Source organism: Synchiropus splendidus, chromosome 1, assembly GCF_027744825.2.
Source record: "Synchiropus splendidus isolate RoL2022-P1 chromosome 1, RoL_Sspl_1.0, whole genome shotgun sequence".
In the NCBI taxonomy this organism is placed as follows: Eukaryota; Metazoa; Chordata; class Actinopteri; order Syngnathiformes; family Callionymidae; genus Synchiropus; species Synchiropus splendidus.
In genome coordinates, this window is record NC_071334.1 from 13,746,556 (window position 1) to 13,761,877 (window position 15,322).

The 15,322-nt window shown below is 41.8% G+C and overlaps 1 protein-coding gene across 1 annotated transcript in view; it reads left to right on the forward strand.

Moving 5' to 3' along the window:
- The window catches only part of agbl4 (AGBL carboxypeptidase 4), a 238,795-nt gene that overhangs the window by 195,490 nt on the left and 27,983 nt on the right, over window positions 1–15,322 (forward strand). The window contains exons 7-9 of the mRNA XM_053876093.1: window positions 10,202–10,291; window positions 13,176–13,290; window positions 14,631–14,742. Coding sequence (XP_053732068.1) covers window positions 10,202–10,291; window positions 13,176–13,290; window positions 14,631–14,742 — 317 coding nt within the window. The remainder of the gene's footprint in view (window positions 1–10,201; window positions 10,292–13,175; window positions 13,291–14,630; window positions 14,743–15,322) is intronic.

Consider the following 15,322-nt stretch of genomic DNA (forward strand, 5'->3'; position numbering starts at 1 on the left):
TCCATGTTTGGGCTCATTTTTTTAGCACAATCTCAGTTATATGAATGTACAGTCAATGTTTTGCTTTGACTCACTCTGACCCATTGGAGCGAAAATCACACACAAAAAGCAACAAGTATAAAAAACAAAACAAAGTGATAGATTATTACCATTTCTATAATAAAATTTAGGGAATGCTCCATTATGCCGCATTGATGTTATTATTTTGCGACTTTTCTGTTTGCTAAGTCTCAGGGTGTCACGTCTCCTGTTGGCCACCTTGAGGCAGTAGTTGCGCTCAAATGGCTGCTGTTACTCGCCTCTACACTCCGTCGCGCTGAAGGATGATTTTATTTCTGACTTTCGAGAGAAAATGCAACATTATTACAGCACAGCAGCACCGTTTCTTCCTGCACCAAAGAAAAGATAATCAATGAAAGTCTAAAACTCTATCATAAGTGTTGTTTAACTTGACCTATCAAGAGGATAAAAAAAAAACTTAATACTGTCATCTATAGCAGACACTTATTCAAAGTAGTGGCTGTATTTTCAGCTAGATGATGCAGAAGTCAGAAGACTTCAGCGTTGCGTGTTGATTCAGTCGGCTTTCAAGAGAAACATTTCCCTTCCTCATTCCCTTATTCAGCAGGCAGCGTTTCACTGAACACATCAAAATATAAATAAATAAACTAAATTGCCCGACCCCGGATAAGCGGTAGAAGAAGGTGAAGGTGAAGGTGAAAGGTGAGAGTAACCCCTTCACATCCGTATTCTAACTCCACCCATTCCTTTTGAACGTCAAGAAATGTGGAGGGGAACCATTTGAAAATTGAATCGACATGCAAGGCAGACTTCTGCGTCAGCATTGGCCACAGAACTCCTCTTGACACTCATCTGTTGGCGACGTCTTACGGCCTGGATTTGAAGTCAAAGATCTTTGGAATGTTTCTTCTGTTCCGTTGTTGTGGAATTCAACTTTTGTATTCTGCAAAAATGTTTTACGTCAATGTCTTAGCTATTTTCTTGACTTCTGTCAGATCTATATCTAGTCTAGTCTGGTATATCTTTGAGTCTCACGTCTCTTGGTGGATTCTCCTGTGTGACGGAAGTCCGTGGTCTGCCTCAGTGTATCACGCTTACTTTGATGTAATCCTGCTCTAGTAAACGCTCACACTCCGGCCTGCTTTATTCACAGTTTAACAATCAGAATCACCATAATTTAGGTCATTAGTCGTCTGTTGTGGGGACTCATTAGAGGCTCACCCTCGCCATCATGTCCACGGACCCCCCCCACCCCCCTCCCGCTCCGCCACCTTTTCCCCATTAGCATCATTAAACAGCTCTCCAGTGCCGGCCTGAATGCTGATCGCCCGCTAACAAAGACCGGCTCTCTGCTCCCATCGACTGGTTCCTCTTGGCCAGCGCGTTTGCCTCCGTCACTCCCACCGTCTGTGACCTCCACTGTCATCACAACTGCCCTTGACAAGCAAAAATCTCTCCATTTCACAGGGACCAGCCATAAGGGGGCTTGATTGCGGCAAATTGATCCATAATCACACGGCGCCCGCAGCTTTTTATCCTGCCACCTCTTCATCTCCACTTAAGAGGCCCGCTGTCGCTGTATTTACATGCTGTCTTCTGGAGGGTTTCCTCCGCTGCCTCCGTTCTCTTCTTCCTCTCTCATTTTCTCTTTGCTTTTCTTTGCCTTCCTTCTAAATTTCATCCTTTTCATGACACTTCTTATTTCATGTCAGAGTGTCTTTTCGCTGCACGAAACATTCCAAGGTCAATCTTTGGCTTGTTTCTCCTCGCCAAGATGATGATAAGTGTTAAGAGGAAACATGAGGCAGTGGTGTGCTTTGTGATGAACTGAGATTGTGTGACATGGAAAGTGAATGCAACTATCCATTATGGCCACTGCTTGTAATTTTCCTGGAACCGACGGCGTCTGTTGTTTCACAACTCGGCTTTCCTTTTGAGTAATAAAAAATATCTGCCCCAATTTTGACTTGAATATTGCCACTATCTAGCACCTATTTATGGCAAAATTTGGCCACTTTACAGAATAATCCAGGTCTACGATACTCACTACTCTGAGCATTATTACAGAGGGTGTCGTTCACGTCGCAGTCTGTGAAACTGCTACAAGAGGCAGAACGTGTTTTAACCTTTGAATTGTTTGAAAAAGCAATTGGAATGCCTGGAAGTATTCCTCACCATCAAGCCTGGAATCTGACAGCTGACATCAGACTGGGCTCTTTTGGTGACAGAGCACAGCGCTCCTGAGCATGTTTGAGAAATGACGGCGCGTTTCTGCGCTGTTAGCGTCTAGTGTCGGGGCACTTCTTGATGCTTCCTGTTGTAGTAATGTGGTGTTGAACGCTTCAAGTGTCCTCATTAATTAGAATAATTGGACTGTAGTCTTCTCTTCCAACAGTTCCAGCTGGGAACTGCATTTCTGCTTTCCAATGAAAACTGAGACTGTTTAAAGAGGACCAAACCTAGTGATGTTTTGTAAAAGGGGCCAGAAGTTATCTGCAGTAGATGAAAGGTCACCTGTCCATGTGGCCACTTCAATTTCCTGAAGGGCCACATTAGAAACTGTACCTGTTGTGAGGGGCCATCATCAAAAGAAAGACTGCGATGAATACGAAACATGATGGAAAAATATCCAAAATATATACTTAAGTAACCTAAAAAGATTACATCTAAGTAAGGATAGTAAGAAGCGGAAATATGCAATGAAAACTATTGAAATATTTCATTTCATGTGCACTTCATTTTAATATAAATCAACATAACTATGGACCAGACGTTCAATGTTAAAAGGTAGTTTATCTCATAATATATTTTCAGTAGTCCTTCAATGCATTTTGAGTAACAAGAAAACACAAAAATGGCCAATGAAAATGTTAGTCTTGAAACAAGAACATGCTGTCTTTACTGCTGAAGTGGTGGCGGTGACTAAAAGAGAAAGAACAAAAAAGGCAACATATCAGTTATAGTTTTAGTCTGACGTCTAAAGGGCCACAAAAATACAGGAATCAGACCACATATGGTCCCCGGGCTGCACTTTACCCAGGTCTGCCTTAGCTAATGGTAACAGTGTAAAAGACCCATGTTCAGCCATGAATAACTAGTAATTTAGTTCTAAAGTGATGTCTGCACAAAGAACCCTCCGTGCCCTCCGTGATTAGTGACTTTTAGTGACACACACTTTTGTTTTTCTGGGCTTGAACCCCAAAGATGTGAAAAACCCTTTTTGAACTTAGTGTTTGTGGCAAGCATCTCTTAAATGAGGTGATCTAAAATCACTGGCAAAGAGTCGTGCAAATCTCAGTAACTGATGTGGTCAGTGGGTAAAAATATCACTTTCTCATGATTCCAAATCACTGCTGGACTGCTTCTCTCAGTCTTCCTGTAAACTGATATGAGAGTCCTCATGTGGCCGTCCTGGTCCAGGAAGCTGTCTGAGCGCTGAGAGGGAGCGCAGAGCTTTGTTTCCGAACACTATCGCACGGCGTCTGGTCCAAGGGCTCGGTATAAATTTACAGCTCCCAGCCAGCAACTTGATGCACCGACTGGTGGAGCAAGCATGTCTTGTTGCCGTCATGCAGCAGTGGGGCTAATTTATTACCGCTTTAAAAGCCACGGTACCAAGCAAGTGGAGGGGGACCGGGATCTAGAACGGCCTTGGGTTTCTGACTGGCGGTGCAATGTAGCATAAATCCGTGGCCTGGATGACATTGTATTTTTATTGTATGCCTTAAAAAAGCTCTGCGCCAGGACTGAGCAGCACTTTCTTCTAACTGGCTCATAAAAAGTTTGGACAGTTTATATTGAACCCAGTTTGGCTCTTAAAAACATGACAGTAGTTGAATAGTTTAGTTCAAACTCGATCTAAAGGCTCTTTTGAGGAACATTGTAAGCGTTTTTGATTGTTAAATCTCATTAACCAGTTCAAGCGGCTGTGTGTATTCAAGTGTCTGCAGTCCTCTTCAAATTCCCATGAAAAGGAAGATGTCAGTTCATTACATCATGTCACTATTTATAAGACTGAACCACAGTTCTTAATGCTGCTGTCACCCAAAAAGCTGACCAGCACATTCTATATGACCTTCACAATTTACCTTTTTTTTTTTTTTTACCTCAGCGGCATTTTTCTTCACCAATTTCCATATTTATCAGAGCTGATCGCCGCCTGACAACCTTTAATTCATTATATCCCGATGGCGAGGGGCGAGAGAATGTGCCACGCGGCCCACCGTGTGACTTTGGCAGCTGAGAAATGTGCTGAGTCTGCGCTTTGATTCTGAAGTGTGGGCATAAATTTGTTCCATGACACGCTCATTCATTCACCGTCGCAGCTCCTCTTGCCCTGCCCGCCGTGGACCGGCTCAGTCTGCTCACGTTTCTTCTATTTATTCACAAGCATTATCTTGTGTTACCCTGCTACTACACCAAGATAATAGGAAACCCAAGCAGTGTGCTAATGATACCTGAGCTCAATGTGAAGTGCTTCTTTGATTTAAAAAAAAAAAAAAAGGCTGTTTTGGGATGAAGCCAGTGAAACAAACACGTCGCCATCTCCTGGATGGTGAGCTTTTTATACTTTTTTTTTCTGCTTTTACTGGAACTGGTTAGAGCATAATACTCATGTCCGGAGTTGCATTATTCCATTGCAAAATAGCATTAAAGAATGAAGAATCGAGGTTGCTTTTTTCTTTTTTCAACCCACGCCAGACAGCCGACTAATAAAGCTGAGTCAGCATGACCAAGCTAAGACTTTTGAGGGACCGAGACCAAGTCCAAGACTGATCCTTTTGCCATCCTGAATCCTAATGGGTCCACTGAGCACCACCAAAATCTAATCCCTTCTCAGCTACTGGATCTCATGTCCACACCAACCCTGAAAGTGTTTCACTGAAATACACCCGTTGGCTTTAGAGTTATTCTGTTCGGAGCTCCATGACTGGCACAGTCATTATTTATTATGTTGATGTTGCATTTAGAGCTGGTTTGTCAGAGCTTTTTAGTTCCCCTCATCTCTTACTTAAACCAGGTTCATGACAGGTGCGTAGGTTGTAGCCATGTGGAGGTTAACTATTGTCTGTCTGTCTGTCTGTCTGGCATGGCTGAGACCAGACCAGAGTCTAAATGCATTTCATTGCTAGACAAAGATCAGATCAGATGGAGGCCAAGTAGAACAATACCATTGGCGGCCATTTGTCTTTTTTTTTATTTGTATTTATTCTGGATTATATTTGAATCTCACAATGAGATAATGTGATGATTGTTATTGTTGCCGTTTTGAGGTTATATTGACTAGAATATTACAAATATCCATAAACCTCAATGTCAAAGACGTCAAAATGGTGTGCCCTAACATTTTCATGCGTTTCTATTTACACCAAAACTAATGTTGCCACTTCAACTAATCAAAGTCATATTAGCTTCATAAACTTTCATTTTTCTTTCTTTTTTCAAATAATATACAATTATAGCATTTCGACTAAACCAGGGTCAGCTGTTTCTGTCAGCATGTAGCGCTCCATCACCATCTCTCGTGCAGGACTCCACCGACAATGCCGCCTCCCCACAGAGACACCACGACTGGGGGAACATCCTGAGTGAAGACCATGTTCTTGTCTTCATTCTTGCTGTGGATCAATACTGGATGAATGTTCCCAAGACGTGAACAGCTAAACTGTGAGCCACATGAATTTGAAACACAAGCCACAGTTCAGCTGACAAACTTCTTGAGTGTGCACGGAATGTCCCACAAACAGGGATCCCAGCGAAGCTACTCCATGGACTGTAGTTACTGCCGTCACCTGACACGACTGGAGTACCGGTCAGACTGCTTGCAAGCGTTATGGAAGTAAGACATTAATGCAAAGTTCTTTTTTATTAAGAACAAGCTATTAGTAACTAAGTTTTAGTATAGGTCTTTGCTGTAGCTCTTGTGGTTTGTGCATATTTTCTGGATCAGATTCTGCACTAGTAACAACATACCTTTACTTGATAACTCATCCACCCAGAGTAGTTACAGACCAGTGTCACTATTACTTTAATTCTTAAAAAAATACTCAAAATACTAGAAAACTGATTGTACAGAGACCACATACGTTCTTAGAAAAACACAATGCGCTGAATGATAATTTAATTGTTGAGTCTAATGGATGACATAACAGCAGCAGTTGACCAAACAACCTATGTCATTGGAATATTTCTAGATTAAAAAATTTGTCACCATCTCAAATCTGGAAGGATGTGATCAGAGGCCCGGCAAAAGGCAGGGTGAAAAGTCGCTTGAGCAGGAGGCAACGGTATGTGCAGGTAGTTAACGTCAAATCAAGAAAGAATATGGGGTGCCTCAAGGCTGAGTTCTGGGCCCAAATTATTCATGAGATATGTTAATGGTATTCGTGAGCTATCAGAACAAATGAATCATGCATTGTTTGCTGATGACAAAACGTTATCACCAGTGGAGAGGATCTGAAAACGCTAATCACATACACAGAAATGGAAATGAAAGTAAATAAATGAATATAGAAAAAAATATAGAATAAGGTGAAGGTACTTTCTAATAGAAATGTTTCCATTATTTCACACTACTTGAATGAGAGAGTGTTGAGAAGTCTGTACTATACTCTGATACTCCCAGACTTACTGCAGGCGAGGTGTAGTAATACCACTGCAACAGACAACAAAGTATCTGGCAGACTATATGGGAACATAGGAATGAACTGTTTGCTAAAGCAAGAGTACCGAAGTTACCTGAGCTAATAGAGCGAGCAATGCACTGATACCTGATCATCTGCAAAGACCTGCTGATGAGGAGGAGCAGAGAAGAAGCAGGAACTTCTACCAACCATATGTTCGAACCACACTGAGACTAATGTACACTGCAATAGTGGGAGAAAAACAATGTGGAACTCACTGGCAAAGGAAATGAAAAACCTGCATAACATGAGAATTTTTAAGAAAATGGATCTGAGACAGAAAGATTTCTCTGGAGAAGGGACTTCAAAGACTGAAAGTAGCTGACTAGCATCTAAAAACGTAAAAGACATCCACGCAAACAGACTCGCATTTCTATCCATGCAGGGACATTGTGAGATTTGTCATTGCCATAGTGCTTTCTCCAGCCTCTCACTCTAAACCTAACCATCCAAAACATATGGCTAACCTCAACCAGGACTCTGAACCAAACTAAAGCTTAACCACATTGGGTCCAGCCAAATGTCCCCTCAAAGTCATACGCTCCTTACAGAATTGGTCCCCACAAAGTCGGATAAACATGCCCACACACTAGAGGGACTGAAGACTGACACAAGTTCACCCACTGCTACACACAACCACTGTAATGGAGAACATTGGTATACGGGGCAGAAGCTGAAACACCTGTTCTTGACTCACTTGACTCCTTTTCTTGGCTCCTTTTCAATCTCTTTATAATGTTCAGAAAAAATATTGACTGGAATGGATACAATGCATCGATTAAGAAGCCATTTTTGTCATATAGCAATACATCAGAGGATTGAAATAAACATTCATTCATTCAATTGAAGTATGAACTGGGAGATTTCTGTGACTTGTGTCTCTCATTTCCTCCGCTTCCCTGTGGTTTCCCCTGAGTTTCCCCGCTGATCTCCAGTGACACCTGGAGGTCAGGAGTAGCTGCTGCACGGTCATGCTCTCTGCCTCTGCTGTTATGCGACCCAAAACCCTTGTGCCACAGAGGTATTTTGGCTTACGTGTAGCGTCGCTGTGCTGCTGGTGTGTTGGCAGGGGAGAGAAGCTCCTATAGAAAAGTGGGAGTTGATTTTAAGCTACATTGCTCCACTGAGCTCAGCCTGATCCAGAGGAACACGGAGATACAGGCACATAAACACAACAACTACATGGGGAGCGTTTGAAAGAGCCCCGAGGAGACGTTGTCGCACACACACCCATCACAGTGGTGTGAGTTGAGCAGAGGATCCTTTGTAAGCTCCAGGAGTCTGCTTGAAGAGATTGTTTTGATGGATCAGCGAGGGCACACCAGCACTGAGACTAAATGTAGCATGGCCACGATGGTTGAATTCCCTGACAGCCGGCTTCTTGGCAGCTGTCTCTGGTTCGGCTCACAACTTTCTGGGTTCTTGGTTTTTACTGTTGGGAGAGAAGCTGTGTGTAACTCTCTACTGTACAGTGTGTGTCGCAGCGTCAAGAGCCCGCGCGGTGGCCTGGGGTTTTAGGCCAAAAGTAGAGTTTCTGTGTGATGGAATTTCACAGCTGACAAGCAGCCAGCATCCGGCCCAACCACAAGCACTCACATTTACAACAAACGGCTCGCCGCGGCTCCATGGAGACTCCTGAATGGCAAAGCCATTTGTCTCTGTGAAGGGCAGAGGGAGAGAAAAGTGAAATAAAATCGCAGAAAAGTACTTAAATGGACTTTTTCCGCCCATTTGTTTACCAGCGCTAAAGTGACGGACTCACACAAACACAATGCTCCCGGGCTGAATTGGGATTAGGTGGAAGGAAAGGTGCCGAGCCTGTTGATCATTTGCATTTTCTCGGCTCAGCAGAAGTGGGCGAACAAATCGATAATATATTAGGTTTGTGTTTAGCAATGAGGCACACGATCACTTTCATCCATTAGCAACAGCAGATTAGAGGAGAAGCAGCGGCCAAGAAAGCAACAACATTTTCACCTTTGTTATTTCAAACCTGCTGAGGGCAATTCATTTTCCCAGAGGGGCCCAGTGAGAAAGTGAGGCAGAGGCGGCAGCCGCCACAGCCAAACCAATCACAGAGAAAGAGACGCCTTATGAAGGGGAATAACTGCTGACATTTTTAGGAAGAATAAACAGGTGCGCAGAAATGCTATTAAAGAGAGAGAAATACAAGAAACAAGACATGACATAGTGACATGAATCTTTTTGTCAATACTGCCGTTGAAATAAGAGATTTAAGCGTGAGAAAAATAAGTATGTGCATCCTGTTGAAAAAAGAAAAACATCTCCGCTTAGCCTTTCACTGCTACTTACAGGGATATATGTATATATGTATATGAAACAAAACAAAATATTGGAAACACCTTAAAGCTAAAAAAGCTTTAAGGTGTTTCCAATATTTTGTCCAACCCCCAATCCCAATATTTTGTCCATATATATATATTAGGAGAATTTTAAACCTCTCAATGTGCCAGTATTACTGGAGAGAATGAGTAGAAAAATGTCTCTTTTCCTTAAAACGACTCTGACTACTCATAACTTGCCTGAGAGGTTGTTTAAAAGTACATTCTTGAAAGTTCCTGCGTTAAAGCTGAGCCACATGGCTGACTGGCGTGAGCTTCATGCATTTCTGTCAAAAACATTGGAGCCTGGTGAAGTCAGGCGGGTGTTGTCCAACCCAACTATTTAGCAGACGGCAATGGCAGTAACTTTAAAATGGAGCAGCAACTATAAATAAACTATGAATTTTCAAACCTGAAAATAAAAAAATACAAAAATGTTTACATACTAAAATTTCAAGCAAACTATATTTGTGAAACATTGAAAACAGGTGTAGAGGATAAAGAATGTGATGAAAAATTGTGATATATATATATATATATATATATATATATATATATATATATATATATATATTTTTTTTTTTTTTTTTTTTTTTTTTTTAAGGAAAACAAAGAAACACCTATAGTATATGATACACTTATTTGGATTGCCTTGTTTATAACAATGAAAGGATAATTGTCATAATTTTATTTCATTTGTTGAATTTATCTAAACACATCCTGCTTACATTACATTAAAATAATATTTTCAAAGGCATAAAGCCAAAGATTATTTGTAGATCATCAGCTTCTTTTTCTGTGAGTCATTGCCACAAGCTGTTTCTATTTGTCCCTGGATCTCAAGTTTGTCTCGCTCTCACCGACACTGCAGCAGAATCCAGACCTGGAGACCTCTGTGGGGTCACACCTGTTGTAGATGTATAATTCACCCTCTGGTAGAAAATTCTGAGCCATGTGTTGCTTTTGATGTTTGATTCATGTGTGTCTGTCTGAACATAGCTGCGCAGGTCAGAAGATGTTCTGGCCCGGAGTCTCACAATGGACTCTGATGGTCTTCTTGTTATTGCAGCGACCCAGTTGGAATAATGATGTTAAGAACCTCACCCTCTCACCAAACGGCCCTCCTTGCTCACCTCATTACTCTTCCTCCCGCAGAACACTTGGATCCAGAGAGAGAGAAGAAGTTGGTCTTCCTCACGGCTCGGGTTCATCCTGGAGAGTCTCCGGCATCGTTTGTCTGTCAAGGTAACAAGTGACCGAGAGCCCACACACAATTGTGCCATTTGCTTTTGAAGTGAACTATTTTCACTGTTGCTGTGCATTGTGGAATTTAAAATGAAATCACAGATGTGAAACTTTCTTCTTCTTCTTGAGAGGGGCTGAACTGTGTGTGTTGGCTGGCCCCAACAATGTTTAAAGTTTAAAGTTCAAAGTTTAAATAGTGCAAGTGGAGCGACGGCCTCCCACCACTGGAGGGCAGTGTTTGTGCTAAATAATTGAGATCAATGAACACAGAATGAAGATAATACAATAAAATATTCTAAGCCACGATTTGTTTGTGCTACAGGAACACATTTGACTGAGCTATTTCGGAGCCAAACACAGAGAGTTAGTTAAATTTTACCTTCATAGCAAACGTGAGGAATCTGGAGAAAAACTGATTCACTGTTTCATTCAGTCAAGTCTCTTGTTAAAATAGTTACACATAGAGAGTGCTTGATCAACAGTCCTGCTACTTGGTTTAGTTTTGGTTTTTTTTTTTGTTTTTTTTCAATTTTAACATACTTGAATCAAACACTCTTGTATTACAGTCATGCTGTCAGGAAGTCAACACACTGATTTCCTCATTTTATATCGTGGGGTCAGTTCGGTGAGAGTTGACTGAAGCTAGAGAGGTTAAACCAATAAAATGAATAATAATGAAATGAATGTGCAAATGACCCTGGTTATTGATTTATTCCTGCTGTCTTAAGTCTTCAGGAATTAATTTCATTCTGCGTCACTTTTCTACATTTGACGTGAAATGACAATTCCTACTTCATTCATACAGAATTAATAGATGCACACATTTCACATTTATTTGCATCATAAAAGGCTGACGGCGCTCACCCAGGAACTAATAAGAGGCTTATTCTTCTTCTTTAATTGGAATTTTATTCTGTTGGCTTTTCAGGAAGGGAGAGTTTTCACCTGCATCTCGTTGAGCCAACATTTATTGAATAATTCCTCCTCGGGCTGGAGAAGAATTCTGTTCCTATATATAATATCACAGAGGAGTGTTGCTCCGTCTCACTCCGGAGCTTTACTAACTCAAAACTAATAAAACAGCTGGAACAACTGGGGAACCTGAGGGAAATACCCTCTTTGAGCTATCTCACCACCGAAAAAGACAATTTTGGCAGGATTTAATGAGTCTTTGCTCCTGCTCCGGCAGAGGTGAGTAAGCAGATTCGCTCCCTCTGGGTTTTGTTTATTGACATCAGGGTTGGGGTGAAGAGAGGTGCTCGCGTCCTTTACTCCTAAACTGGCCTCTGCTCCTCGCGTCGACTCCCTGAACCAGACTGTGCAGCCTGTCCATGTTAACTAGCAGCGAAGAAGACCCAGCTGGGATGTAACGTCAACCAGACAAAATCCAAGTGCAGATGAATTCATGATAAAAAAAATATCTATGGAATCATTTTCCGGCTTCTGTAATACATGTTTAATTGATAATGTTTAAACGTTTAAATGCTAGTCATCACAACTATATTTTATTTAATGTAACGCCACAGAGAAATGTATCAATTTCAATGTGTCAATGTATGAATTTAACACAAAAACTTTGTCCCAGGATAGCAGCACTGTTTCACTGTTCAGTGCTTCCATAAACTTATTTTTTTTAGTTTTTAATTTGAAATTAATTCGCCGCAAATAATGACATTTCATGATTTTTTGACACCAAAATAATCAAATTGAATCTGCCCACATCACCTGAAACAACAAAGTGGAAGTGCTCCAGAGATGAGAGCACTCTCTCATGATGTGGACAAATAAAAGCATTTTATTTGAATTCATTTTTCTGAAACTTCAATTTCTCCTTCATCGTGGTTTTGAAATCACATTGTATAACGTGGTGCACCAGGAATTGGTGTAGTGAAAAATTGTTCGCTGAGAAAGAATGATAGTTTTTGTTTTGCTTCTTTTTTTCACAATATAATAATTATTTTAAGAATTTCATTTGGAGAATTGTTTCCCTGTCAAGTATTCTATTTTATTTTATGACGAATCAAAAGGTGCAGTCAAAATATCTCCCTTATTTGCATGAAAGACTAAAGAAGACCCTTCCCCCGTCTCCATGGTAACCAGATGTTGCAGGTGGTTAACACAGGGCTGTTGAACAAAAGATATGTAAAATAATAAAAATGATCCACAGCAGCGTTGCTGGCAATGCAGGTTGAGAAATGACTGGCCTTGTTTATAAACTCAGAGCATGACCTCGTCCACATGACATTCATGTTTGCTCTGAGGCTCTGTGTTCCTTAACTTCATCTAATAGTTGCATAACTTCAACGTATACGTGGTATTTACATCACAGTGTCAGGAGGTGCAAGTACAGAGAGCTGGTCCTGAAGTGTCCATCTGCTGCCTGGGGACCGATCAAAGTGGGAAGCATGAAAAAGCAGTAAACGGGCGTGAGATAAAGTTATCAGCGCAGTAGAAACGCACAGATCAGACTTGTTCCTAGTTGTTTAAGTCCCACAATGCACTGCGACAGAGAGGCCGACAGACTTCCTGAGAGCACAGGGTCCACCTGTGACCAAGCTGGACACCGCTGGCTCAGCCTATGACCCGCCGTCTGGTGCATCATTTGACGGCTACCAGACGATCCAGAACCTTGCAGCAGATCGGTGTTTTCAAACGTGTGTGCGTCTGACATTAGCTTCCACCAAGATGCGTGATGTGTGCTTTTCCATCTTCTCCATACAATTTGTATCGATTCCAGCTTCTATTTCTGCCAGATTCTGTAGATGCCCCCTCTGTGTCCTTCCTCCTGCCTTTGTTTCTCCAAACTCAATTAACTGCCCGTCTGTCTTTGGTTCTCCTTTCAAACCGGCGTCTTTGTGTGTGTGCGTGTGTGTGTGTTTGATAGGTGTGATTGACTTTTTGGTGAGCCAGCATCCCGTCGCTCAGGTCCTCAGAGATTATGTGATCTTCAAAATCGTCCCCATGCTGAATCCTGATGGAGTCTACCTGGGCAACTACAGGTATTGACAAACGCAAACACACACTCGGTCCACGGTGATGTGAATTCAGCTGCTTTAGAATGAGCGTCTTCTCTCCCGCTGCGAGGCGATATGATCTAAACTCCTGCGTTTGTCGGACTAATTAATTCATGTACCTCACAGCAGTATGTTTAGCAGAACACAGTATTGGCTCTGGGGCCACTCTCTCCGTCGGCCTCACCGCCAGCCTGCGCCGTCTTGCACGCTGCAGCTCCGTGGGCATCTTCTCCTCTGCTTCCCTGGCTTCTCTTTCCCTTCCTCATAATTGTCTTTTACTTAATAGGCTCTGCCCCAGGAATACTAATGCTGACTGAGATAACGCCACGTCTGCTCCTGCTGTGTGGCTGAGCGCCATCGAGCGGCAGAAATGTGTCACTGCGTTCACAGCCTTGAAACGCATGTCACTCCCACTGAACCCGGCTTTACAATATTAGAGAAAATTATGTAGAAAATGATCCTTCAATGTCTACCAACTGCAGAAACAAAAAAGAAAAAGCTAAATGTTGTTTTTTTTACAATAATCTCAATAATGCCATTTAATAATATATACTTCTGGTTTGAATAATGTCAAAAGTATTTTATCCATTTCAATTTCATTGTAATCTTTTTTGACTGGAACATTTTACTGTAGGACCTTTGTTGTTGTGACTCCTACATCTTTTTATACATTTGAAGTGGTGAATCACCGTCTGTGGTTGAAGGAGAGGTGCTGAATGCTAGATAGCAATTCATTGGCAGAATATGTTTATACATATATATAGGTTAAGGGCTGCATATAAAAACGTCTGCAGACATTCATTGCAAACAGCTTTTTCCTGCCCACTGTAACTTAGATTATCTATTCCTCGACAAACAATCTTCTGGTGCAGTGAGGAATGGACCGCAATGGAGATCCTCGCAGCAGAGAATCAATGGCAGTTAACCTGGGACGAGTATTTTGTTCACGGCTGGCTGCTCGGCTCTTCGGTATCAGTAACTCCAGCACCATTAACAGAAGCCTCAATAAATGTCAAAGATACAGAGATCCAAAGATGGAAACAGAGAATGAACATCAATACCCAGAGCCCATTACAACCAGTGCAGGGTGTTTCCTGAGCGTGTCCGATTACACAGGACAGTCTTCCTTCTCTGTTCAGTTTCTTCAGCGATGCAGGCTTTTGAATAAAACAAAAATACATGTAGAGCAGCCCAGCAGTCACTTGCTGTGGCTTGACTCAACATTATTGAAGAGCTGTGATGCAAACAAATACGCGTCAGCTTCCTCTGTGGTGTCACAAGGAGAGGAAACATCCTTCCAACTTTGCCTGCGTGTGTTTGTCTAGGTGTTCTTTGATGGGCTTTGACCTGAATCGCCACTGGCAGGACCCCTCTCCATGGGCGCATCCCACGCTGCATGCTGTCAAACAACTCATAGTGCAGATGAACCAAGACCCGGTGAGTGAGCAGGAGCACATTTCTGCCTTTCTGGAGACTTTTATTTATAGAGTTTTTCAAAGAGCTGAAGGCTGAGTCGGACCGGAAAGTGGAGGATTGTGATTCAAAGTCCTTGGTTCGTCAGAATATCGACGCTACATGTACACTTCTTGGTCATTAAACTAGTTCTCATTGTGATCAAGCTTTTTTCTGTCAGTGCTATGAAAGAAATGAGTGACAACATCCTCAAACGGGTTTCGATTCAAAACAAACAAATATGTCTTTAAAGCAAAGGCCTTTTCAAAATCCATTCTCTTTAACTCTAGAACTCTTCAATAACAACGTATTAGAAATGATGCCCTGCTACAGTTGTTGTTGTACAGTTGTTCATAAATGGAAAGTGTCTGAACATGGAGTCATCCGCAGCAAGATTATCTATCAATAAATGATGATGTCTTTATGGGGAGAGTTTCTGTAAACAGTTGAAAATGTAAAGAGACAAATGTGGAAAAGGTGAGCAAATACGTGGCGTCTTGCCACTACTGCTGATGTCATGGAGGTGCACTAAAGAACTGGTGTTGGAAAACTGGAGTATGAGTGA